The sequence below is a fragment of the Salminus brasiliensis genome, chromosome 18 (assembly GCF_030463535.1).
Source record: "Salminus brasiliensis chromosome 18, fSalBra1.hap2, whole genome shotgun sequence".
Taxonomy (NCBI): domain Eukaryota; kingdom Metazoa; phylum Chordata; class Actinopteri; order Characiformes; family Bryconidae; genus Salminus; species Salminus brasiliensis.
The window spans coordinates 14,687,045-14,714,261 of NC_132895.1; the positions used below are offsets into that span (position 1 = coordinate 14,687,045).

General features: G+C 40.5%; 3 protein-coding genes across 5 annotated transcripts in view; 1 reads left to right on the plus strand and 2 right to left on the minus strand.

Annotated features, from left to right (window-relative positions):
- Positions 1 to 2,025: 2,025 nt before the first annotated feature.
- fbxo40.1 (F-box protein 40, tandem duplicate 1) lies at positions 2,026 to 4,717 on the minus strand. Its single transcript, XM_072662513.1, has 3 exons — positions 4,703 to 4,717; positions 2,657 to 4,468; positions 2,026 to 2,335 (listed from the first exon to the last, which is right to left on the minus strand). The coding sequence occupies exons 1-3, from the start codon at positions 4,715 to 4,717 to the stop codon at positions 2,132 to 2,134; spliced, it is 2,031 nt and encodes a 676-aa protein (XP_072518614.1). The 3' UTR covers positions 2,026 to 2,131.
- A 422-nt stretch (positions 4,718 to 5,139) lies between these two features.
- On the minus strand, positions 5,140 to 9,085 carry fbxo40.2 (F-box protein 40, tandem duplicate 2). The gene is made up of 3 exons (XM_072662514.1): positions 9,023 to 9,085; positions 6,784 to 8,676; positions 5,140 to 5,897 (listed from the first exon to the last, which is right to left on the minus strand). The coding sequence occupies exons 1-3, from the start codon at positions 9,083 to 9,085 to the stop codon at positions 5,679 to 5,681; spliced, it is 2,175 nt and encodes a 724-aa protein (XP_072518615.1). The 3' UTR covers positions 5,140 to 5,678.
- A 1,081-nt stretch (positions 9,086 to 10,166) lies between these two features.
- Positions 10,167 to 27,217, plus strand: part of arhgap42a (Rho GTPase activating protein 42a) — a 35,818-nt gene continuing 18,767 nt past the window's right edge. For all 3 annotated transcript variants that reach the window (XM_072662718.1, XM_072662720.1, XM_072662719.1), the window contains exons 1-4: positions 10,167 to 10,542; positions 13,014 to 13,109; positions 17,992 to 18,053; positions 23,196 to 23,267. In XM_072662718.1, the coding sequence (XP_072518819.1) occupies positions 10,389 to 10,542; positions 13,014 to 13,109; positions 17,992 to 18,053; positions 23,196 to 23,267 (384 nt within the window). In that variant the 5' untranslated portion in view covers positions 10,167 to 10,388. The remainder of the gene's footprint in view (positions 10,543 to 13,013; positions 13,110 to 17,991; positions 18,054 to 23,195; positions 23,268 to 27,217) is intronic.

A 27,217-nucleotide genomic window follows, 5' to 3' on the forward strand; every position in this document is an offset into this window, starting at 1 on the left:
ACCTAACCTAACCTAACCTAACCTAACCCTAACCTAACCTAACCTAACCTAACCTAACCTAACCCTAACCTTAACATAACCTAACCTAACGTAACCCTAACTCTAATCCTAATCCTAACCTAACCTAACCTAACCTAACCTAACCTAACCTAACCTAACCTTAACATAACCTAACCTAACGTAACCCTAATCCTAACCCTAACCCTAACCTTAACCTTAACCTTAACCTTAACCTAACCTAACCTAACCCTAACCTTAACATAACCTAACCTAACGTAACCCTAATCCTAATCCTAACCTAACCTAACCTAACCTAACCTAACCTAACCTAACCCTAACCTTAACATAACCTAACCTAACCTAACATAACCCTAATCCTAATCCTAATCCTAACCCTAACCCTAACCTTAACATAACCTAACCTAACCTAACCTAACCCTAACTCTAATCCTAATCCTAACCCTAACCTAACCTAACCTAACCTAATCTAACCTTAACATAACCTAACCTAACGTAACCCTAATCCTAATCCTAACCCTAACCCTAACCTTAACCTTAACCTAACCTAACCTAACCTAACCTAACCTAACCTAACCCTAACCTTAACATAACCTAACCTAACCTAACATAACCCTAATCCTAATCCTAATCCTAACCCTAACCCTAACCTTAACATAACCTAACCTAACGTAACCCTAACTCTAATCCTAATCCTAACCCTAACCTTAACATAACCTAACCTAACCTTAACATAACCTAACCTAACGTAACCCTAATCCTAATCCTAACCCTAACCCTAACCCTAACCCTAACCTTAACCTTAACCTAACCTAACCTAACCTAACCTAACCTAACCTAACCTAACCCTAACCTTAATCTAACCTAACCTAACCTAATCTAATCCTAGTCCTAATCCTACCCCTACCCCTACCCCTACCCCTAACCCTAACCTAACCTAACCCTAAACATTATCTGGGAATTATTCAGGGAATTTAAAGAGAAATGAGAAACTATGAGCAAAAAGAGTTCTATATACTTTACCACTGAAAAGGGATCTTTGACACATTTGAACTCTTCATATTGCTACATAGTTCATCAAGTTGTCATGGTTTTATATAAAACCTTAAGCCTTAAGGGTGTAGCCAAGGGGTCTTAGTCAAGCAGCATAAAATATCTTTTCACAGCTTTTCCTTTCTAACACTGTCATATTACTGTAGAGACAAAACATGGATTTTGGTTGGCCAATGTTTTGAGGGGAGCAAATTGAACGCAAGATTTTTTAATAACAGTGTATTTTTGTGGGTAAATATGCAGAAAATATCCATCCATCCATCTTCTTATCTGCTTCTTCCTGGTCAGGGTTACAGTGGGTCCAGAGCATCCCATTATTCATTGAGCACAATTGGACAGCAATACACCCTGGACAGGGCACCAGTCCATTTTAAGAATACAACACACATCCATTCACTCACAGGGGCAATTAAGCAAAGCCAGTTTACTTACCATGTGTGTTTTTGGGAGGAAAACCGGAGTACCTGGAGAAAACCCACATGGACACCAGAAGAACAAGCCAAACTCCTCACAGAAACTGGATCCAACTGTGCGGTGCTGCCTGTGTTCTCTGTTATTTTAATTGTGTTATTTTAAAACAACTATAGTTTAAATCCATGGGTATTAATTATTTCCTGGCATAAATTCAAATGAGAGCACAATATTATTTATTTGATTACATTAATGGCATTTGGTGGACAATCTAATCCAGAGCTGCTTATATTGGAATCATGTTATACAGGAAAGCCAATGTCATTTTAGGAGTTACTGACCTAAGAACTCTTACTGGTATAGTGTGGTGTGTTTGAATGGCAGGAGAATCAAACCCTAGTCTGCCATAAGAAATGCAGTGTTGTTACCCATCATACTGCACCCATCACTCCAATCTTTGTGTATTTGGTTTGCATGTTTATTTATTTATCAAGGGCAATGTACATTAATCAACAAATACTAAATATGTCAGTGTTAGCCAACTGGCTTATTTTTAAGTTAACATTATTAAAAAACAAAGTAATAGGTAAACATCATTGCATCATGAGTTTAATAACAGGAGTCATAAAAAGCAAGAGAAATACAAATACTACTTATTTTTGGCAAACATGGAGACAAGACTCTGAGCCTTCTTTTCTTTTTTATGGCATTCATGCACATCAGTTAGACGTACAGGTTCTGTTCTGTTCTCCGTCTGGTAATAGGGGCAGACCTTAAGATGTTCAGACATCGGAGGTAACTCATCGAAGCACCAGCTATCCACAGAGGAGAACAAGTTGCTGAATTGCCATACCTAAAGTAGAGATTCACAATGTTAATTAGTAGAATTTCATGATAAATGTAGTAAACGACATGACTGGCAAGACCTTTATTAAGTGAATGAACCCCTAGAACCCTTATGTATATTATTCAATTATTAATCCTAATGCAGAAACTATTGTGACTTATTTTGTAACTGTTAGGTTTAGCATATCCTGTGGAGTTCCACAAGGTTATCTTATGGGGCCTATGAAACTGATGTTAATGTTGGCAGTGTGGACTTACATTGAGGGTCTTAGGAGTTAAATGAAACCCATGTCTTACATAATAAGGGCAATATTAAGTGAGATCTGACCTTTTGTCTTGTTCTCCAGCACCATCCACCATGAGAGTAGATCTTCTTCTCCCACTTAAGTGATACCATGCCTCTTTCTTGCAGAAGCGTGCCACACACCTCTCTCATTAGCCGGGATACAAGAGCCAGCCGAGAAAGGGTGAAGCTGTCTAGAAAGCCAGCAATGTGTACCAGAACTTCAAAAGGGAGGTTGCTCAGGGCATCCAGGTTACGCACTCGCTTTCTCTCTGAAGTCACCATTCTCACACCTTCGTAGAGAATATCTGATATCTCAGGTCTAAGAGTGAACGTGCTGAGGTCTTGATCATAAGAGACTATGGCTCTGTGTGTGGAGGGCTGGAAACGTCTCTGGATGAAGGTACAGCCCAGGTAAGCCAGAGGACACCTCTGCTCAAACCAGCCATTCAAATTGGTCTGGATATCTGAGTGGATGTTCTTGAAGTGAGAAGAAAACTCGTCTCGTCTGAAAGAATGGCAGCACAGGTAAGTAAACGCAGAGCTTGATTTATTGTGTATGTTGGTGACACTTTCGGTGTTAATCTGGACATGAAGCTCCAAAGCTTTATCTGCAGTGATGTCTGCCAGAGAGGTATCTGCTTTGAAAGGAACTGAGTAAAAGTCATAAGTCTGAGTTCCCTCGTTCATCAGAAGGGCATCTGAAGAACCGGACTCGGCGATAAGGTGTCCTCTGCGCTCTTTTTCCAAAGAGCACAAAAGCGTGGCTTGAACCTCATCCCATTTCGGCAGGTCATCCATGTCAGTGCCCAGGTCTGATGTGTCGACAGCTATGCTAACCCTTTTGTAACGACCAGGATTGCGAATGTGACTTGGCCTTGCACTGAAGCTGGTGGGTATCTTGAATGTTCGCACAGTTTTAATCTTCATTGGCTCCAGATGCTCGTAGATAAATTTCTTCTTCGGACGGGTATCACAAGCAAACAAGGATGTTGCGATCAGAAATTTGCGCTCGTCCATATCAAATGGATTGAACTCAGGCATTTCTAAATGTTTGTTGGATTCTTTGATTTGTTTCTGTGTTTCCTCTTGTAAGATTTCTAGCTTGTTCGAATTTGCTTGGGAACCACTGGATGGGGGGTTGGTGCCCAGTGACTTAATGGTGTGCTTGCATCCACTCAGCTCCATGCTGAACATTTTCTCCCAGGCGTTGTACCTTCCAATACCGGAAATATTAGTGTCCCTTGCTAATGCTTCTCTCTCTTCTTGAGTTAGTGGGCTTTCCTGGTCATCAGTCTCTAAAAACTCAACACCTTCGAATGTACAGGCTCCCTCTGCCCCATTTGACACCCCTCCTATTGCTCCCTCCAGTTCCTGTACTGCAGGTTCTTCCACCACCTTCTCAATGAGCTCAGGAAAAAGGGCCTTCATTTTAAGGGACTGAAAGAGGTACCGTTGGTCCCTGAGCGCTGTGGACAGGTCCAGTGGCTCCTGGGCGTAGGTTTCCTTTAAGATATTCTTGTAGAACTCTGAAGGCTCAGCCTCTTCGATGGGCCAGCGGTTCCACTCCATGGAGCAGCACACCACGCTAGCGGGACACACCTCCAGGTGCTTGGCCAGCTTTGAACGGCTCATGGTGAAAGGGCAGCCATAGTGGGCGTTGAGGCAGGGCACCTTCTCATTAGGACACAGCAGCAGGTGTTCGGCCTCTTTGCACATGTGAAAGGTGGCACCACAGAGCAAACGACAGTTGATGACCATGCATGACACAGAGATCTCTATGGGAGCTCTGCAGCGTCGGCTGTGGCAGCTCTCACAGTGTTTATGCAGCTTGAAAACTGGTGTCTTTTGCCTTACCTAGAGTTAGAAGAAATTCCATATTTGACATGTGTCTGAACAGCTGTGTTATTAAGCATGATGTATGATGATGCTTACAGATGTTCAGGTTGTGAAGCTTACCATGTCTACGAACCAATGTTAACGGCATAGAGCTCGAACGATCTGAAAAGAATTGTGAGGAAAACATGAAGCTGACCTCAAATAATAACAGATCACGCAGGGAAATGATGAAATTCAGGATGTTTTGTGTACGTATTTCTCCCCCATGTGGCTGAAAATGGAACACTATGCAATGATAGACTACCCAACTCATGTCCATGTGAAATGATACATGCCACCTAAGGTAGAGGGCATAGGCAGGACATTCACATGCATTGCATAACACAACCTATACTCTGAGATGTGCATTTATAAAAGTGCAAAGACATTTATAACAACATAACAACAAAATCAAGCACACTGGGGAAAAAACAGGCCTTCTTACCCCCGTTTTAATGAGGCCAGCTCCTTGCTGGTGTTCAGCTTAGACACTTCAAGACTGAGAGTACTAATGTCAGCAGTGTGCCGTGCCTGAATGTTAAAAATAGATAGCGGCTCGTGTGGTGGTCTAACAGTGTGACCTCTCAAACATAGAATCCGGTTACATGTCTAAAAACATCAGAGGTTCAGAATTACAGTTTTGCATCAGTGTTTTCAAACAGGGCTTGATGTGATCGGCATGTTAGTTTAATATGCTTCTGTCTGCACTGACAATCATTTTAGAACAGAAGAGCTCAAATGTTGGTTAAAAACTTGGTGAAGCAAACACCCAGGGCCATAGAAGTACAGTAATGTGTTTTAATAATCATTTTGCACATATTCTAGTATTTAGACAATGAAAGGATGTAAATACGTTATAAATACATTATATAGATTGTCATAAGACTGGTTGCTGTTTTATTTTTAAGTGGAACTGGAAATATTCACTGAATAGCAAAGGAATCTTAAGGCCTAACCACTATTTCTCCCTCATATGATGACACTACAAACATTAGCAAATTATTGCTTATTATTCTTCTTCTTATTATTATTATTATTATTATTATTATTATTATTATTTCTTTTATATTTAGCTTTAACTGATCTTCTAATTTCCATTTTAAAAACTATTGTAGCTGAGAAAGCAGTACATTTCAGTTTGATGCAGACAATCAATGGCAAAATTAAGACACTTAACTACTAAAAGGAATTATCTCCGTCCCATGAAGAGTTTCACTAGACTTTGTCGCTCCTTAGAATTCCTCTGTTGTTCTGCTCCATTCTCTTTCTGCATGCTGGGCAGAGCGAAGGGCTTTGTTTTGGGTTCTGTTTGGTAAAATGGACAGTCTTTAAGATGCTCAGCCATTGAAGGGACACCATCAATACACCAACTGCCCACGTTGCTGAAGAGATTGCTAAATTCCCAAACCTCAGAGAGAATGAGAGAGAATGAATTAAGGGGGGGTTGTGAAAAAAGAATCTATGTTATAATTGTATAAATGTTATTAATGTATCATCAGACACATGTAAACATAAAAGTGCCACAAACGGTTCTTTGAGCAATGCCATAGACCTGAGGTTCTCCAAGAAGCATGTTAAAAAAGAGAGCTGTGTGTGTGATAAACCCTGCATCCATATGTGTTCTCCTTATAATCTTTATGTCATGTGGAGATTGTTTAAATCGTCAAAAGGTTCTTCACGCCCATACATCTTATTTATGACAATGGTTCTCTAAACATCTACCTTAAAAAAAAACTCTTTTGGTTTCTTAAAGTAGTCATCGTAATCCTGGCCTTGGAGCCCTTCAGGACCAGGGATGGGCACCATTGTACTAAAGAACCATCTGTGAAGACGGGATAAAAGTGTGAGGAACCTTTTAAGGGATCAAAGAACTTTCAGATAATGTAATGGCTCTGTGCCAATTACATTATGTGAAAAGTTCTTTAGGAAACCAAAAATGGTCTCTCTATGGCAGAGCTCATCAGTCCTATCCATACAGGGCCAGAGTGTCTGCAGGTTTTCATTCTAGTCAAGCAGAAGATACATTTGATAAGTCTTTCTCAGTCTTCGAACACATGATTAGTTTTATGAGATGTGCAGCTGCTTAGTTGGAATGAAAACCTGCAGCCACACCTGCCTATAGTTACTCAATCAGTCTAAAGAACACAATATGCGTGCAGTTTAAGGGATTAACACTGTCTGGTTTAAGCCTAGGAATTAGGTGTGCATATTTTAGTAGTTGTGTGATTCCTATGCATGTGGCTAGCATGCAATGGTGAACATTCTACCACAGCAACCAACATGACATGACTTACTATGGATGACTTCCATCGGACTCTACCGTGAGAGTATCTCTTCTTTCTCCATTTCAAACCAACCATTCCTCTCTCCTGAAGAAGTGTGCCACTCACATCTCGGAAAAGTCTAGAGACCAGTGCTAGCTGTGACAGAGAGAAGCTATCTAGGTAGCGGGCAATATGACGCAGGACCTCAAAAGGAAGATTACTGAGAGAATCTTCGTGCATGGCTCGGATTTGAGAATTGTCCTGAAGAGGAGTAGGAATTTCAGGCCTGAGGGTAAAAATGCTGAGGTCCTGGTTATAAGAGACTATGGCTCTGTGTGTGGAGGGCTGGAGGCGTCTCTGGACGAAGGTGCAGCCCAGATATGCCAGAGGACACCTCTGCTCAAACCAGCCATTCAAACAAGACTGAATGTCTGAGTGCACATTCTTGAAGTGTAAAGCGAATTCATCCCGCCTGAAGAAATGTCCACAGGAAAATGTAAACGCAGACGTGGATTTGTTGTGTCTGAGGGTGACAATCTCTGTATCCATCTGAAGATGCAGCTTCAAATCCCTTTCTGCTGTGATTTCGGCCAGAGTGGCATTGTACTTGAATGGAGCTGTGACAAAGTCATAGGTCTGAGTTGCTATGTCAACATAAAGTCCATCTGTTGCCACGGTTTCACTGATCTTGTGTCCTCTTATCTCCACCTCAGCAGAGCACAGTAGGGTTGCAAACATCTCGTCCATTTTCTGAATGTCTTCCAGAGGGACACCCAAATCGGACGTATCCACAGTCTTGTGCTCGGTACGTGCCCGGCTGCCGGGGTCCTTCAGCTGGATGCGCCTGTGCCTGTAACTAATGGGAACGTTAAAGGAACGTAGGGTCTGAACGGGTATTGGCTCTAGGCTGCCATAAACGAAATCTTTCTCTCGGGGTGTGCACGCTTCTATCTGGCCAAAGTTGAGCAGCATACGTCCGTGGTGGACAATATACATGTTGTATTCTCTTGGATTTACTTCTCGGCCAAGTCTCTCCAAGACTCCTTCTTGCCAAGGAGCGAGGCCACTTTTAGAGATGTCTGGCTGAATAGGGTCTCCTCTTTTGGCATCTTTTGCTGGTTCCTTTGAAGTTCCTTGTCGCTCTGGGACACTTGGATTAGCAGGACCATTGGATGGTGTCGTCTTGTCTTTCTTGTCTTCTGTTTTTGATCCTTCTTTCTCAGCCTGCTTGCAGCCCCCTCTCTCCATGCTAAACATCTTCTCATAAAGGGTGTACTTCTCTCGATTCATGGTAGAGTCCTGGTGATCCTTGTTAACAGGCTGTTCCACTTCAGCTTTTAGAGGAGCATTAATTGAGACTTCACCACCATTTATATCATTTACTGAAACATTCTCTCCATTAACAATGGCATCTCCTCCAACCGCCTCCTCTTCCACTTCCTCTCCTGTTGTCATAGGTTCTTCTGGCTCCTCCATTAACTCAGGAAAGAAGCTCCTCATCTTCAGCCTGGAACAGAGATGCTTCTGATCTCTCAGGGCCATGGAGAGGTCCAGAGCTTGAGGCTTGTGCATATCCTTCAGGAGATTGCTATAGAGAGGTGATTTTACGTCCTCAATGGGCCAGCGGTTCCACTCCATGGAGCAGCACACCACACTAGCAGGACACACCTCCAGGTGCTTGGCCAGCTTTGAGCGGCACATGCTGAAAGGGCAGCCATAGTGGGCATTGAGGCAGGGCACCTTCTCGTTGGGACACAGCAGCACATGTTCATCCTCTTTGCACATGTGAAAGGTGGCGCCACAGAGTGCGCGGCAGCTGATGACCAGGCATGACACAGAGATCTCTAAGGGAGCTCTGCAGCGCTTGCTGTAGCAGCTCTCACAATGCCTGTGCAGCTTTGGCGCTGATCTCCTGTATCGGCTCTGGAAGGGAAATGAAAGCAGTGCCGAAATGAATTTCCCTTCACCTTTATGATCATATGAGATTCAGTGGTGAAGTGTTCTGCTGTTCTGTTGAATCATTTTAATTCTCTTTTGAACGTGTCATGAACATATTATTGTTGGAACCAATTTACATTATATTGAATGCATGTATTAAATGTACCAGTAATTTATCTTGTAACATTAACAAGATGTCCACAACAACAAGAAAATTGAATAAACATACCATCTGTGACCCTGTGACAAGTGTTTTTCTGCAAGACCTTGAAACAGAGGACAGTTTTGAAGTTACTGGAAATGCTTGGTGTGTTTGTCCTGTCACACTGACACAATTTATGAGCGGCAACCAAAAGCACAGCACAGTGTCGAGCATTAGGAACTCTAAGGTCATCCCTACAGAATGTGCAGCGATGCTGAGGTCAGTAAAGGCAAACAGGTATATGAGATATGAGAGAAAGATAACCTACCATGAAGAAGTGAGTGACCACGTCTTCAGTGCCCCTCCAGACTCTGTGCTTTCCAAGTGGTCTTTCTACAGAGTACGACTGTGGGTCAAGTTAAAAATAGCCGGTCTTAGTGTGCTAAGTTACACAATGTCTAAATGGTGCAGACTGCCTCAATATATAAACACTGAAGATGAACTGTCATATTTCCAATCATCTCTAAATATTAAAATTATGTTTGTTTGTTTGTTTGTTTGTTTGTTTTCTTCATTTTCAGCTCTAATCCTATCCGCCTAGGCTAAACTCTCTGTAATTTGTAGGGGAGTGTTCTGTAAGTAGTCCTCTAGATGGCAGCCCATGCTCTAAATTAAATTAAAATGCCACACAAAGATATTTACACAATAATCCTATAATAATCTAATGATAAAACGATGGTGCAAGTAGCTAAACACATGTTGATCATTAAGAACTGTAGTGTTGTGGCTATAGAAGACTGTAAACATAATTAAATATGATGTCAATCAGTGCTGTTCCTAAAACCTGACCTAACTAGTCAGAATCAATGGTAAGTAGCCTAGCCCTGACCAAGATCCATAACCCCATAACCCCAACAATTTTGGGTTACCATAACAAACACTCTTCAGCCATAACTGCCCTTTTTTCCTGAAGTTATGTGCCTATCTTATAGGTCATGGGTGTTTATCTAATCTTTGATTAGACACCTACAGTTTAACATGTAGTTTCTTTATTTATCTTTGTTTACATCTAGATCGTGTGCATAAATAACGTGCAGCCTCTGACGTCCACGTTTTATACAAGAAGACTATAACGTAATGTACCTGTGGTGTAGGGGGATGAGGCCAGCACAACCCAACCCGTTTTCCGAACGGCCACGCCCACCGACGGTAGGATTGGTTCATAGGCAAGCGCACTATGAACTACTAGCCAATAGTAGGCAGGTTTGGAGATTCTGTTAGCCAATCGTAGCTCAGTAAACCGGGACCTGTCTGAAAACGGGTGTGAGAGACAGTGAGCCCACCGCTCCGTGTGATTGAGAGGGAAACAAAATGCCGGAAGAGGACTTTTAGGATACGAAGTTTGAGGAGTTGCAAAGGTAACCGTAAAGCGGACGGGCTTAAAAAAAAAGCACCACCGGGATTGTATCGAAGGAAGGTAAAAGCGGTGGCCTGAGCAAACCGCAGAAGAAGCTGTGTAGCGTTTTGCTGAGTTTTTAATTCTCCTGCTTCTACAATGGGACTTCCAACTCTGGAATTCAGCGACTCTTTTCTGGACAGCCCTGATTTCAGAGACCGTCTGAAATGTCACGAAATTGAGCTGGACCGAACAAACACGTTCATAAAGGAGCTTATCAAAGATGGGAACATGCTCATCAGTGCGCTGAAAAGTAAGTTAAGCAGAATAAGGCTTGCAGTAGTTTATCATTGTAAAGCAGAGTGGGGCTTTCTGTTCAATGAATTACAATGAAAGTGCCTTGCTACTATATCTGATTGCCTTGACATTATATCTTTTTATATTCAGGTTATTTTTACATTGTTATATATGTTATTTATCTCTTTTGTAGATTTTTTTACATTATTTTTAAGTTATAGTTTTTAAGTTTTATTATTTTGATGATGTATGACGAAATGCAAAAATGCAGTTCAGTATTACTAGTGTGTCTCACCATCTATTATTATTATTATTATTATTATTATTATTATTGCTAATTATAATACATGTATTATTATTATTATTATTATTGCTAATTATAATACATGTATTATTATTATTATTATTGCTTAAATGCTGTTTTTCACTCAAATGAGGTTTTTATAGGCTACAACTGTAAGCAAACCAAAAAGGGAGGGCGGACTAAGAAGCTAATAATGTATTCAGTTAATTTGTTGGTTATAAATGTGTTAGTTAGTTTATTTGCTGCTGTATGAATTATATCATTGAAGAATCCTCCCATGCAATTCAGCATCTCACTGCTGAGTTATGTGTGTCCAGATCCAGTCTGTTTGCTCTCTGGACTTCTGCTCATCAGCTGGTAAAATGTAATCTCTCGCCATGGAGTCCGTAGTGCTGGCACTAGCCTCTCTGTATTTACATGGAGATGTGAGAGTGGTGAGAGTGTGTGGTTGATGGGCCACTGTGGAATGTGGCTTCCTGTGAGCCGCTTTCTGGATTATGAAAAGGACCCTGTGTGTCAGACTGATGGCTGACCTCCTGACCCGTCAAATACCATCAGTCTACCCCTTAATATGTTATACCTCATTGTGGCTTTAATATGTAGGCAGGGAGACTTGATTACAAGCCACTGTTTAAATCACATCACTTCCAAAACAGTGTCATCTCCAGAGATATGAAAAGACCATGAAATTCAGTGATTCAGATCTGGAAAAACTGATTGAAATGCTTTAAGTAACTGAATTCAATCCTTTATGTATCTAAATTCATTTATAAACAGATCTTTGACATACTCTGTTAACACTGTCCATAGACCTGCATCACCTTCACAGCTTATGAGTTATTCAGTCGTGCTGACCTTGACACTGGTCTGCCTGCATACACACACACATACAAACACACACCGAAATGTTAAAAAATGTATTCTGTTAAACATCACACTTTGATACTCCCTCAGCAAATGTAACATAAGTAGGCATGCTGTGCTGAGAACCATACTGCATTTATACACTGAACACCAGTTGATGACAGTCAGTGACATTTCTAATCATAGTTCTCTTTGTTGCTGTCTGATCAGACAGTATCTTAAATCCAGTGCAGGCCCAGATCTTCTTAACTATGTACAAATGGCACAGACAGGTTTTAGTCAAAAAGCTACAGGAATTGCTCACCGACACTATAAGGAGTCATTGGTGCGGTATAACTGAAGTAAAAAGCCTCATTCAAAAAGGAGCTCATGCTAAAACACTTGCCATAACTTCAGCTTTGGTTTTTGCAACATCACCAAAATACTGACTGAAGAGTGGCCTGTGCATTAAAATTAGAAGCCCTGCTAACAGTGCCCCAATATTTCTCATAATTCCAGTGCCAGTCATGTTTATCATAGTATGGAAAACTTGGCTCCCCACCTGTCTCATTCTTATCCATGCTTGCAGCAAACAGCCAGGAGAGATCAGTGGATGCTAATCTGTCCCTGCACCTGTGAGATAGCGGAGGAACTGAAGTTCTGCACAGATGCCAGAACGGTTCAGTGCCACTCATGCATGCTAGCAGGGTGCTAAAAGCAGAGTTGGCTCTAGTTTGGAGTGTAAACTGATATATATACCCATATATAACCATAAATCACTACAGACATTTGTGTTTGAATGAATGGATATTAGTATCTAAGAGCTATTTTTAAAGCAAGCTGTGTGACACTCACACTGTACAAAATTTCAATGATGTATTTAGTTCTGATGTTTCCCTGTTGTAAAAATGAACCTTGTTACAATACAGATTTGCTGTATACACCCATTTCTTTTATTGAAATGACTCCTCTCTCACACTGTCTGTGACTGTGCTGGTCAAACAGAGTGTAGGCAGCTTGCTGCTCTGTACCATGGCAACATGGCTCATACTCAAACCTTTCCTGACCCAACAAAAGGGAAAGTGAATGACTTCCCAGAAAGATGCCGCCCCTGTTATACTGGGGGTTGATTTACAAAGGTAATAATATAGTTGTAGGCTTTATCTCCTAATCTCTGGGTTGTAAACACATCTCTGTGTAAACAAATCCGATCTAAAGCCGTGGATGGCTAAAAAACAAACAGCTATACTGTAAGAAATATGGCTATATGGGAATATGAGTCTATGAGCTGTGATGATGGCTGATACAGGAATGTCTCTCTCTTTTTTTTCTTCTCACAGACCTTTCTGCAGCTGTACAAAAGTTTTCACAGTCCCTTCAGGACTTCCAGTTTGAATGCATCGGTGACGCAGAAACTGATGATGAGATTAACATTGGTAAGTGACTAAGACCAGACTCATATGGGAATTTACCCAGTACCTCACAACAGGAGGAGCTTTTGTCATTCACCTCCATGAATGTTGTTAAAATGACAAGGTCCCATTGAGCATGACATACCCATGATTAGATGTTGCAGTAAATTCACCCACTTTAATTTTGAAGGAACTGTGTGAACTCTCTTGGAATTAGAATCAGCTATTATTGGAACTGCCTCTGTGTAAATTTGTAGGAGTTGTTTACCAGTGTAGTAACTGTGTTAATATAAGCCTGCGGTCTCTGTAATTGCTTTATTTTGATGTCCCACGTAGCTACGCAGTTGTCCTGAGTCGCCAGCCAGTTTTATCTGATCCACAGTTGAGAACAATCCTGCCCATTGCCCCTGCCGCTAGTGCCACCACGCACCAATCTCATCGTCATTTTATACTAAACAATGCCAGCTCTTTATCACACAAAGGCCAGCTGTTGCCTGCAATTTGAATATTTTAGAGTCATACAGACTAGGGGTTTACCAATCCAGTTTATTTGTCTCTCACAGTACGATTCTGATATCTGAACTCTGTGACTTTGAGAGCTGATATCAGGATTTGGATGTAACAAAACACAAGTATTGGGAATATGTATTCAGAATACATATATGAAACATCTGAGTTCAGTCCATGTCACATTTTTAAAAGGCAGTATTTAGAATATACCAATGCTGTTAGACCTTGAAACCTTGTATCTCTATTTTTGCTGTTTTTCACTTTTTGACATCTGGCAGTTGTTTTTTATATTGTGTCCACATTTAATGGTGTATGGTCCAACAGAAATCCTATACTATTGGTGAATCCCTAGTAAATAAAGTGACCTTTTTCCTTCCTTTGCTTGTGTATACTTTTCATAACAGACATTTAGATAAGTAATGCTAGTGTCTCACTTGTACTATAGACACAGATCATTTGTTCCTTCACTACAAATAAAGAGTGCGCCTACAATAACTCAGTGTGGCCTTTTGGACAACCGCCATTTAGATTAGTAATGTATGAAGTAAACAGTGCATAAACCTTAACGCAGAATGAACGTAAGCATTCTGCATTAATCCACTGCTCTTCTTGCAGCTCGAGCCCAAACGATTAGCCATGGCTATATGTGAACTTGGCTAAGAATGTGTAATGACCGTGCTGTCTCAGTCATATTCATATCTCCTCCGGATGACAATTTTTCATGGCTACTTGGCAGAGCCTGAGCCAACTGTGCAGTCTCTGTGTATGCTGAAGTGTTTTCCTCTGCCGTATTAACACAGCTGAAATATGTCGTGCTGTGGCTGAGGGGCTGTTTACCCGGGGGCCTGTGCTTTTGAGCAGACGTGTGTAGCCTCAGGCTGAATGTTTAGAGGAGCCGGGAGGCTGGCAGGGGGGCTTTCTGCTTTCTTCTCATATCACCAAACAAGAAATTGCAGCCTATTCCAGGCAGGAAGTGATGTAGCTGAAGCAGCTCAAGCCAACTGACCCTGAAGGATTTGAGATAAATATGATGGTGGGATGCAGTATTCTACATGGGACCACTCTAAATAACTCTAGTGTGAGACTATGCTGATTGATTTTCACTTTTTTATGTAGCTTATCCAAGCGACCTAATGGGCCTGACTTGTTGCTTACACCTGGACTCCCACAGGACAAAAACAACTGTTTATTGATGCTCAGTCAGAGCAATCAGCTAGGCAGTGGAAATGACCACAGGTAAAGAAAACCACTGGTGCTGGTAAATGAGTGGCTCTTCACATCAGTGCCATTGTGCCTAATTGGCTGATTTTCACAGACACAGTGCCATTAAAAAGTGTTTGCTCTGTCCTGATTTGCATATCGGTCACACACTGTGCGGGTTTAGCTGCATGTGTTATTAATTTCCTTTCATTTATGTGAAAAGGTCATTTCTTTCCTAAACTTTGCCACCTTTTAATAGCAGCAACTGCAAACAAACATCTTATACCCCTTAACACTCCAAGGCTTATTACACACTAAGGTGTATTATTCAGTAACTACAGGGACTTCTGTAGAAACTGGTGGGGCTATTCTTTGATAATAGACATTTGTAATGACACTTCCGCCCCGCTGGAAGGCCATAGGCTTAAGGGGTTAACTGGAGATCATTCTTTCACATCACTGTAGAGGAATTTCGCCGCCCCCCTCTGCTTTGCCAAATGGCTTTCAATTCAGCCACATTGTAGGACTTTTGAGCACAAACTGCCCATTTAAGGTCTTGCCCCAGCATCTTAATGGGGTTCAAGTCAAGAGTCAAGTCGGTCCATGCTTCTGTCAATTATGGCAAGTCTCCCCCAGCCCTGAAGCATCAAAGCATTCCCACACCATCACACTACCACCCCCATGTTTGACTGCAGGCTTGATGATCTTGTTTTGGAATGCTGTGTTAGCTCAGTGGCAACCCTGTTTTCCAAAAAGATCAGATTGTGCCTTCTCTTATTATTCCAAAAGCTTTGGGGTCAATAGTTGTGTTTTTTGGCAATAAGTAGACAAATCTTTTTGTTCTTTTTGGTTAGCAGTGCATTTCACCTCTGCCCCAAACATAACATATCTTTTTACTCATGGTGAAATCACAAATGCTGACCTTATCATAGACGAGCGAGGCCTGCAGTTCCATAGATGTTTGTATAGGGTCTTTTAACTTCCCGTGCAAGTCGTCACTGCACTCTTGGAGGAATTTTGGAAGGCTTGTGGTGGAAGATTCACCACTGTTCAAAGTTTTATCCTTTTAGAGATAAAGCCTTTCCCTGTGGTTCTTTGGATTTCAAGAGAAATGGCTTTGTAACCCTTTAAAGTAAAAACTGATGGAGTTCAATGACTTTCTTTCTTATCTTATCTGGAATTTCTTTGATTGTATGCTGCTTGTTGTGACCTTTTAGTGTACTTCACATAGCCAGAAAGGTTCTACTTATGTTTGGATAGATGTTTACTTGACAGGGCTGGCTAATTAAAAAAGTAATTAAGCGTGGCTGTGTGTAGTTTAATTGATTGACCCTTGTTTACACAGGTTGTTTGTTGTCTTGTTGTTGTCTTAGATTAAATGTTGTTTGAAGATCTGAAATTACTATATATATTTTTCATAGTGAAGGTAGTTGGTCCTACATGGCACCATGATAATCCTAAGAACCATTTGAATGCTTAAATGACCATGCAAATACAAGCAAAGCTTTTTGTGGATGATTCTATATAGAACCTTTTTATGAAGGGTTCTATGTAGCACCAAAAACATTCAATTTGTTATAAAGCAAAGAACCTTTTTCAATACTGTGTAGAACCCTTTTTGCTTAGAGTGTAGAAGAAAGACAGGGCAGATACGTTCCTATAGCACTGTACATAAAACATTAGTACATGGACATAGAGTACTTAAAATATATATATATATATATATATATATATATATATATATATATATATATATATATATATACCAACACTGATTTAATAATGAATGTAACATTATTTATTTTATTAGTTGCAGTTTTTTAGTAGGCTGAAATACTTCAGTCAATATGTTGCCTTAAAGCCTTTAGCATTATCTGGATACTGTTGGAGAATACTGTCAAGTTAGCCTATTATTGGGTGTGTTTTTACTATGATAATGTAGGTGGAAAAAATTGGAATCTGGTCAGTGATTAATGTACTCCTCCAAAGAAATGCTCCCAACATGTGTCTACACTCACAGTGCTTCTGAAATGAATGGTTGTAATCACACAAACGTTACATTTAAATTACATTTGCAGCCTTTAGCAGACGCTCTTATCCAGAGCGACTTACAGAAGTGCTTCACTATTTACTCAAGAATAACTTCAGCTAGTTTGAATAGACTAGATACTAATAACACAAGTCAATAAGGAGACCTTAATATTAAATGTTGCATAGGACTGCCTACTAATTGAATGTGCTGGTCAAATACAGGGCCTAAAAGAGGGGCTGTCAACAAGTTTGGGGGAATAAAGAGAAGATTTATTGGTGAAGAGATACCAGTCTTAATAAATTAAGCTTTATACAATAATGTAAAATGTAGTAGTAGTGGACTGCCTGTTCTATTCTGTATATTCAAGTGTCCATCTGGCCACAGGTGTCTGCTGCCTTTGTTGAAGGAAGTGTCTCAATAATATGGTTTTGAGAGAATGCCTCAAGTTCACGCCTGGTCACGGAAGACCAAAAAACATACGAAACCAGCTGTCACAAGCTGCACAAACTGTGGTGAATTGAAAGAAATATTTTTTCAGTCACACTTCCAATATCTCCACCCTTTATTTTTTGTGTCCGAAGGGGTGAAGCACATTCTGTGTTTTCCCCATGCGTGGTTCTTAAACGGCAGATTTAAGCTTGTGTATCTGTTTGTACAAATGCATCTCATCAAGCTTTATGTGTCCTTTTTTCTTATGTGTAATTAAAAAGAAATCATATGGACTATCATCGTTTTATTAGAAGTGATTGGCAGGTTACACAGGTGTCTTGCCATATTCAAATGTAATATTTTCTGTGTGTTTTTTTAGATGAATTTCTTCTGCAGATGGAATACTGTCTTTTACAATTGATATACATTTGTGTTTTTCTGTGGTGGCGTGTTTCTGTTCAGTGGCCACACCAGGGACCTATCCAGGAAAAATGCTTAATGGTCCTGTCATTTTTCCACATCTTGAACATACAGTTTTTCCTTGTCCATGTAATTGTTTAACAACGTGCCATTGATTCTGAATCTCCACTGTTTACAGATAGGCTGTGGGTGGCCGTGTTCGTTTTACTATGGCACATTTTATTGCTCATGTCCAGAAAAACAGAGGGCAACATTTGATACTTCAACAGAGAATGTGTACTGTAGGTCCTAAGCCTAATTTTCTCTTTCCCACAGCTCAATCTTTAAAGGAGTTCTCTCAGCTATTAACCACAGTTGAAGAGGAGAGACGACGACTTGTAAGTCAATGTTTTTCCCTTTTTTTATTAGTTTGTTTGCTGTATGTTACCCTGGTTAGTGCTAATCATTTGCACTTACCAGGGTCCTAAGTTCTAGCTCCAGTTGTGTGATAAACCCCATGTCCATGCACTGGAATTGGATGGGGTGGGCAGTAGAGCACCTCCCTTCTGCATTATTAAACAGTGTACCAGCCAATTTAACTGTCTACCTGCTCAAGTATAGGTTTATCATTCTTCTCTTAGTACGTTAGGCTTGACTGGTAGCCAAAAAAGGTTGTCAACTTTTATGTGCAAAGGAAGATTGATGGTGCTTTTTTGAGGCAGGGGAGAGGCCTGTGAAAGGGGAGAAAGAGAGGTTTGCAACTCACTCACTCTTGATTAGCAAGCAGAAGGGGACGCCGTTTGTACTCAAATAGCTTTTGGAGCTTTGCATTAGTGACCCTGCATATCCCTGTTTATGGACTAGATTAGTATTGCTACTTATTTCATTAAACAACTGCATAGTGTTCCTTTTCCTATTATAACTTTTTTGCAATTTTAATATTTGCCCTTTTTCTAGACTCGGAATAGGGTCATGCACTACATTTATCTGCCAGTAGAGAATTTCCATTCACAGTGCTGTGATGTCCAGAACTAGACTTAATCTCTGTCAGAGAAGCCGACCCTAAGCGTTCTTTCATGCGCCACTGTAGGCATGTGAGTAATGTTTCAGTACCTGGCACCCTATTAAAGTAAAGGCTCTTACACCCCAGGGGAGAAACCGGGATTCTATTTTGAATTAATTTAGTAGATTTTTTTCTTTCAGGTCTGAGTGTTATGGGAAACATGCTTTTGTCAAACAGATGCTTGCTTTGGGTCATGACTCTCTTCTAGAAGAAGGGGAAATGGCACGTATCATCAAGCTGCTGTGATACTTGTTTCATAGCTTTCGGGAACGGCTCTATAAAAGCTAAAGTGGCTCCCTGAAACAAGTAGGTTACTGTGGCATAACCGTTGCTATTACTTACCATTTACCAATTAAAACAAGTGTAAGTATGAATAGATATGGTGAATCGAAAGATTTTCCATTCAGCCGCCACTGCTTCCGTTTGGTGTGTGTTTTGTAATAAGGAAACGTCTGTCAGACAGTCTAGTCCCTGATTCATCAACGCTTAACAATAAGTGAGTAATACTATGCATTACTCCAGGCTTCTGCTCGTGTTTCCGTCAGAGGTCCTCGGATTGTGCTTTATGTTCCTCAACAAAATGCATTTTACCACAAACCTTTGTTAAAAGCAGAATGGCACTAGTTATGTTTTATTTGATGGGCGGTTTTATTTCTAAAATCTTAATGTTAATAATGATTATTATACTCTTATGACATCACACACTGATTAAATACAGTGTTAGTGTATCAAATATTAAAACACTGTTTTGTTGCAAACATGGTTGCTTGGCATGAGAGAATGATCTGCAATAAGTGGAATTGGACAGCTTGTTAGATTTGACCTGTATTTAGATCTGTATTTCATTAATTTTACTACAGTTTGTGTTTATGTATCGAAATCAACAGATATGTACTTGAAAAAACACTGGATATGGGCATCAGCCTACAGATACCATATTGGCGCATCCCTATAAGTTGTAGTTGTTTGGGATACACCATATTGGATTAATAGTGATATTATTGTTTTTTCGATTGAACAGTTATTTCAAACTGATATTTAATGGCATGTTTATTGAACTCTTGAATTAGAGAGGAATGTTTAGGTCATGCTAAACGTCTGCACTAAAATACCTGTACTTTATTAACTGCTTCCTCTTAATAAAGTGCTAAAGTGATAATGCTAATTGCAGTGAATTCCCCTGTATTGCATATTCAGGTAAATAAAATCCCAATGTTTACATTGTATAAATGTTTATATAGACATCTTCAGTATTGTATGTATTTATCTGTTTATTTCTTCAGCATTTATTGTGTTTTGCAGGCGTTTAATTAAAGCTGATAGCCACTCCAGCCTGTGATTTTACCCCGTGTGAGGGGAAACCGTGGTCATATTTCTGTGATATGTGACTGAGCATCTTATTGATTTACTTTGAATGTATATCTATCAAAAGAACATTGTTATACTATGTATATCACTTACTCTCACTCAAGTTGTTGCTGAGAAATATGGCCAACCACTGTGTTCTCTCTTACTCTTTCACTCTCTGTTATTATTAAACGTCCTACCCCAGCCCTTGTGAATTGCACTTGGAGTATGCTGCGAGTCATTAGTCAGCGTGGTGCAAATTAGCACACATTTGGCATGGAAATTGACCATTCGGTTTGACATCAAAGCTCACTGTTTCCAGGGGCAGTGAAATGTGTTGGATGTGTCTGGAATCAATTCAGCAGGCCAGTGCCATAGCATTCTCTAGCCCCTTTTTTCCAGCTCTCTTAGACTGTAACCCTGCCCGTTCAGTGGCTTCAGTCTTGTCCATTGTTGCGTGTTGGAATGAGACGGAGGTCAGTGGAGCTGTGTGAGGAGCCCCAGGGGGAGAATTACCCAGCAGCCCCCTCCAGCCTCACTACTTCCTGCAGACCGAGGCTCTGCTACGCTGCATTCTCACAGGCTGCTGCGCCAGGCCTCTCAGGACGACGAACACCTCTGTTAGAGAGAGAAAGCCCCGGAGAGACTTTTCATTCATAGATGTACAATAACAAGACTGAAGGGTGAACGACTCTACATGAATGCTTTGTCCTGTCTCTGGGGATGTTGTTGGAAAGTCCCTGCTATTATTGTTGCAACAAAAAAGTTTGTTTTAGACTAGATTGTTGCAATTGGCCATACATCATTAACCAGTGTACTGTTGCGTCATTTTTCGCAGAGAATCTGTAGACTTGCTGTAGACTTTTTTTATTTTGGAAGCCCTAAATCTTACCTGAAGTCTTTGTACAGTAAAGGCCACAAATGATGAAAAATTATTTCATGATTACTTACAGGAGCCAAAGAATGGTGGTAAGGTGGTCTTTGACATGTAAATAGTCAGAATGCAGCTTTGGTTGGGGCAGAATTCCTCTGATGCAATGTCACATGCCTATTACAACCCTCTCTGAATGAAACATGCTGATTTTCTTCTTTACAGTGAGCTTGTGGAAAAAACAGCGATGCGCTCTGCTTTTATTGGCTGGTTTATGGCACTGCTCCGGTCTCAGAGAAGCTGAAAAAACACATTATTTTAGAGTCTCGTTGTGTGCAAACTGAAGATGTTTTAGATGGTTAGCTTTTAGCCTTGCGCCCCAACTTGCTTTCCCAGGTTTGGCCTTCTCAAATCTAGTAAACCAGTAAAAAAGAAGCCGGTCCTGTCGCTTCTCCTGTGTGTTTAACCCCAGTTTGGTAGCCAGCTGAGGTAGTCGAGTTTGTTTTTGGGCAGCAAAGAGAAATTGAGAGATGGGGAAAGCTGGTTGCCTAGCATTAGTCCTGTTTGCTTTTCTGGCTGTCGCTTTGTTGCATGTTGAGTTTGAGCTCTTCTTTTGAGGACAGTGGCACAGGAAAAGCCATGGTCATGAGGCCCACCTGGTGGCGATGAGCCGCTCTCTAGTATCAACAACACAGTATTATCCTAAAGTCACTGGCGGTTTTCCGTGCGCCATCTTTGACTAGGGCTTGCTCTAGTGTAAATGTAAATTTTGGAGGTGTAAATATACAGAAGCAAGACTTTTATGTAAAAGTTTTATGTGTTAGTGCTTCAGTTTTATTTTATTATTGAAAGAGGACACAACAGTGTTTTAAGGATCATGGCATATCTGTTCAATAAACTGAACTCATTATTCAACTATGCTAAGGAAACTGGCACTGAACACACGCACACTGTAAGTTCCTGCTAGCAGCCAGACCTATCTGTTTTAAGTGGGAGGCATTTTCCCACATGATGGATCAGACTGATGTAAGAAGTGCGTTTCCTCTCTGCCTAAAAAGGGCCATGGGAACCTGTGTCGGGTGCAACAAGAGAAAAGCTTGAGCCAACAGCATGGCTGTCTGCTCCCTAAAATGCTGAAATGAGGAAATCCTCAACCTCTCAAACTCCACTCTTAGCAAAGTGTTGAAAGGCCTCTAGGCGTAATGAGTCAAGCACTTACGGTTGGCCTTAGCGTGTCCGTTTGCCTGTGTCTGTTTGGTCTGTCCTGCTTGGTCCCATGCATTTGTGTTGAATATGCCCGGGTGATTAAAACTGTTCATCCTGGAGTGAAGCCTTATGCATATATTCAGCTTGGCTGCTATAAATGTTGAAGGCGCAAAAAACTTCCCAGAGGCTCTGATACGCTGCATATAAGCTTCCAGTACAGGAAACGCCCGTCAAGCCCACGTCTCTTAACAGGGAATTTGTTACTGCCCTCTGAAAGTTTCATATCTTACATCTGGACTTGCTTGGAGTGCGTACAACTCCATTCTTAGTACAGGTTCCATTAGTTTTGATGTTGGCGGATCAGCGCTGTGGAGATGGGCTGTCAGTTGGCAAGGGGGAGGGCTGAGCACAGGCAAGCATGTGGAACTTATTTCGGGCAATTCTCTAGTGAGACTAGAAACCCACCACTCTGTGCCTGGGAAAGTATATAAAAGGAACTTGTGTGTGTAATTGTATGTTTTTTCCAATTGGGGCTACTAAACGAAAGCGCTACTAATTATAGTGCCATTATTTTACAGTGTGTAAGAACAATTGCTCAGGATGGTGTTCATGTGCATTGCCGTAACTCTTGGCAGGGGCACGCCATGATGCCAGTCCTGTGGAACAGTGTGCAGTGACTGAGCTGTTCTAGAGGGAATTTGAAGTTAATTATAGATGATTATAGTTATTGATGGTAATCTTACCATAAATCCTACACCCTACTTGTATAAACCAGTCTAGACGGTGGAGGTTTACTCTCTATTGTCTATAAATGGATTGTTCCAGTTTTATCAAAAAGAATGCATAGCAACCCAAGTAATGAAAGGTGATTCTAGACCATCCAAAGCAGGTCAAAGCAGCACTGCATATTTCTCAAGCTGCTCAGATACAATCAAACTCTAACTAAACAGTTACAAATTGTCTTTTTGCCCCCTTTTCAGGGAAACTGTCAGCAGAGAATTAATCAGGAATCTCTTTGCCTTTTTAACATCTTGAATCTGTTGTTTGATTCAGATACAAAACGCAGATGATGTCTTGATCACGCCGCTGGAGAAGTTTCGCAAGGAGCAAATTGGTGCTGCCAAAGTAAGTTCTTAAGACTCCCTTTGTGAATTTATGTCCCACATATCAGCAGAGAGTCATTTTTAGCCCTACTGTGACATGATCCTGTACATAATTTAACATAGGTCCACGCTGAGAGTCTGCAGGAAGGGGGGAAATTGCAAACACCTGTTAAGGAACAGGCAAATTATAACCAGATACTGTAATGCCACATTCGGCAGCATTAAACGAGAGGCCATAGCTGTTGCTTTTGCTTATGGGTTATGTTATTTCCACTAGGTCAGTGTTTCCTAATCCTGGTTCTGGAGTTCTCATACACTGCAAATATTAATGTTTTTCCAGATCTGACAAATCCATTTTAAACTCATGAAGGGTTTGTTAATGCCCTGATGGACTGAGTCTGGAGTAGGGCTGGCAGAATACCAGAATTTTGACTTTGAAACCAAGTATTGCAATGTTTTATAGCGTTCTCCAAACATATCTCATCATCTAAACAGCCAATGTCAACTGTACTAAACACAAAATATTAAAATCGTTACAGTTAGGGTTGCAGAATTAGAATTGACCTATTTATCTGTTTTTGGCAGAGCTGTGTTGCAATCGCCCCTTACTTTCAATGTTTATTATTTGATATCATGTTATTTATATTGACATTTATATTGATATTTATATATATATATATATATCGACTGAGCTCATTAAGTTCATCTAGCGCACACATTGTAAGCTTTAGGTTAAAAGACGAATGAAAATTGACCCAGAAAAAAGTCAGCTAATTGCCAATTTGGTTATAAAGATAAAAAAATAATTATGAACTGTGCATCTCTAGTCACAACTCAATTACTGTCTCTGCTCTTCAAATTCAACATCTTTTTGCATCAGTACACAACTGTCCCAATGATAAATAAATCAAATAAGCCTATGTCACTAAATATTTTAAACATCATTCAACATTTAAGCCTCAGTTAACATGCTCTGAAAGAATTAACAGGGAGGATGAGGATGTAGGTCTGCAATATAACATAGTACTCATCTCCCTCATTTGTGTATTTTAAACAAAATGCACTATAAGTTATATGTTATGTTGATTGTTTCTATGAGCTTTAGTTTATAAGTCCAAACAGCTCCATTGTATATATTTATTTACAGTTTTTTTTTACAAAATTAAACAAAGATGTCAAAAAAGCCAACTTCCCTTTACATTGCATTTTGACTTTCACATTGACTGGCTAATAGAAATGCTCCAGAATGACTTGATAAATAAACTTATCATTGTGTTACCATTTTGGAGCTACTTATGTTTGCTAGTTTCATCAGTAACAGTATGTTACTTTTATTTGTAAAGGTATGTTACTGAGTGTGCACCTGCAAATGCATTTAAATTGCCTTCAAGTAGATTAGAAAGTTAGCATAGCATTAGCCTGTATTATTAAAACAATTGCAAGCCCTAAAATGTAAAGTATGGAATTGTTTGAATTGTAGTTTTGAAACTTTTAAACATTGTGCAACACCAGTGTGGTGTGTTGGCTGTGTGAGAACTACTGTAAAATGAGCAGTGCACTGGCACTGAAGGACCAGCATTGAGAAACACTGCAATAGATTAGTGGAGAGTGGCTAAAGGTTGGAGAATGTGGCACAGTCACAGAGTCATGATGGGCGTGTGACACCCCCACTCTCCACCATTCCACCCCCCCTCCTCCAGTTGCCTCAGACGAGCTGTGTGCTGTCCGATGAGCTCACAGCTGAAAGATCCAAAGCTGAAAACACCCTGCCTTATTTGGGCCCCAGACTCTTCAGCCTGAGCTGAGACCGAACTCGCTCAGCTTAGACATTTTGACCACAGAGGCCAAAGGGAACGGCTGTCCGGCTGTTCAACCTCCCACGCAAGAGCGCACACGCAAACGAAAGGACAAACACTGACGACTACACCTTCAATTAGACCACTCTCCACATGCAACACTAACAATGCAAACCGATCATGTGTGTCGTGTTTGCTCTGTGCTCAGGACACTGTATACACTGTATCTTTCTACAGTACTGTCCTGACCTTGAGAGGGTGATGTCATTGTTAGTCAGTAGATGAGCCTGGGGGCTTGGACTAAGCATGTCAGAAATGCGATTCCTCTGGTTTATCGTTTGGCTAGTTTGTAGTCTGCCGAGCGTCCATGAAAGGGTCATGGGAAAGGTTCCGCTAATGGCATAGAGGAAAAACAAACAGCTTGGCTCGGATTTCAGTTGCTCTCAAGCAAGGGACCCTCACTGCTGGAGGTTTTGGGTGCGTGATTGTTTAGTCCAGCATCTATAGGTGATGTCAGCGCGGGCATAGGCCGTGAAGAACTATAGTGAGTTTAACATGAAAACATACTTTGTGGGTTTGTTGTTGGTTGACCGTGTTACTGATTCGCTTACAGTCAAGTATGGGTCAGTATAGGAGCTCGAGTTATGGTTTGTCCAGACTTTAGACTTTTTATGTCAGTTAAATGCTTGTTTCTTTTATATTTTTCAATTAATGTTAACAGTTGCACTGAGTGAGGGCGGTTAGCTGATGGCTCAAACCAAGCAAAGTAAAAATAACTTGTATCAGGCAAACTTTTTGAAATAATAATAATAATAATAATAATCTTTCACGTACCAGATCATTCAGTCCATAAATGGGAACTAGGCACCAAAAAGAGCCCACTTTAAATTCAGTGTTTCTGTGATGCCCAAAAACCAACATATTTGCATATACAGGCTTATTCAGCCTATAACAGTTTAGCCCCGCCCATTCTGCTTACAGCAGTTTAGCTCTGCCCATTCCTGCTGAAGTTCAAAGAAGCGTTTTAGACCCTTATTGTTTTTGGAATAAGTCATGATACAGACCAGCCAATCAGAACAGAGCTTGTGTACATTTATCAGACTTATAGACACAATGGAGTCCACGTTATTTAGATTGTACACTTCAGATGGTTGGTAGATACTTAACCCTTACCTTTACTTGCATTCAATAAATATCTATTAAATTCACCTTAACCTTTACTAAGTCTAAACCTACCCTAAACCCTAAATATGTTTTATCCTATTTCTAATCCTAACCATGATCTAAATCCTAATATTACACATGCAAGTTTCACCAGATCTGTATGTAGTTGTACTGTAGTTTACTATGCAAGTAAAGTGTGACCAAAAATAGTAGCTGGACTATAATGTTAATGATTAAAGTCTCACTGACTTAACTCACACTGTGTCCAAATATTTATGGACACCCCTTCTAATGAATGCACTAAGCTACTTTAGGTTGTAGTCAGTGCTCTCACATATGTGGAAAAGCACAGCTTCTTTAGTCCCATGTAGAGAAGCACTGCCAATACAATAAGTCTCTCTGGAGCAGATAAACATGAACCTATTGGCGCCATGTCTAATGCCAGGTGAGGGCTAGAGGGGTATTAAGCCCCCTATATTTGAGCTATGAAGCAGTGGACTGATGGTGCTCCATCCAATGCTTTTGGGATGAGTTGGGGCTGAGATAGGAGGATCAGATAACATCCTGACCATCCTAACTCTCTTGTCCCTAAATGTAATGAAATCCTCACAGCAGTGCTTCAACATCTAGTGGAAATCCTTCCCTGGACAGTACACAACAGGAGAAACATTTTTTTTTGTTGTTTTGTTTTGTTTTGTTTTTTATTGTGCCCTTGATTTCTGATAAAACGAATGAATGGGTGTCCATAAAAAAAGGAATTGTCCATAAAGTCTGTATGTGGTGTTTTACTTAATCAAATTGTATTTTGAATCCGACTCGTAAAACATAATAATTGTCATAGTTATTTCAGTTGTTTTGTGGTGGTTACTAAATAATAAGGCTTGTTTATGTTGAATGTTGAGCTGAGTTAAGTTTACAGGGTTTAATTAAGTTAGATTTTAAGCAGGCTGCTTGTTAACTTCAGTGGAAAACTATGAAATGAAATAAACTTAACCAAGTGGCAAGGTTAACC

What these genes read in the sequence shown, in the direction of transcription:
- fbxo40.1 (XM_072662513.1), bottom strand. An exon ending in GCTGGAGAACAAGACAAAAG is followed by an intron (nt 2,336 to 2,656) that starts GTCAGATCTCAC and finishes TCTCTACTTTAG; the next exon opens with GTATGGCAATTCAGCAACTT.
- fbxo40.2 (XM_072662514.1), bottom strand. Translation starts at nt 9,085, where the DNA reads ATGACCTTAGAGTTCCTAATGCTCGACACTGTGCTGTGCTTTTGGTTG. An exon ending in GGTTGCCGCTCATAAATTGT is followed by an intron (nt 8,677 to 9,022) that starts GTCAGTGTGACA and finishes TTTCCCTTCCAG; the next exon opens with AGCCGATACAGGAGATCAGC. An exon ending in TCCGATGGAAGTCATCCATA is followed by an intron (nt 5,898 to 6,783) that starts GTAAGTCATGTC and finishes ATTCTCTCTGAG; the next exon opens with GTTTGGGAATTTAGCAATCT.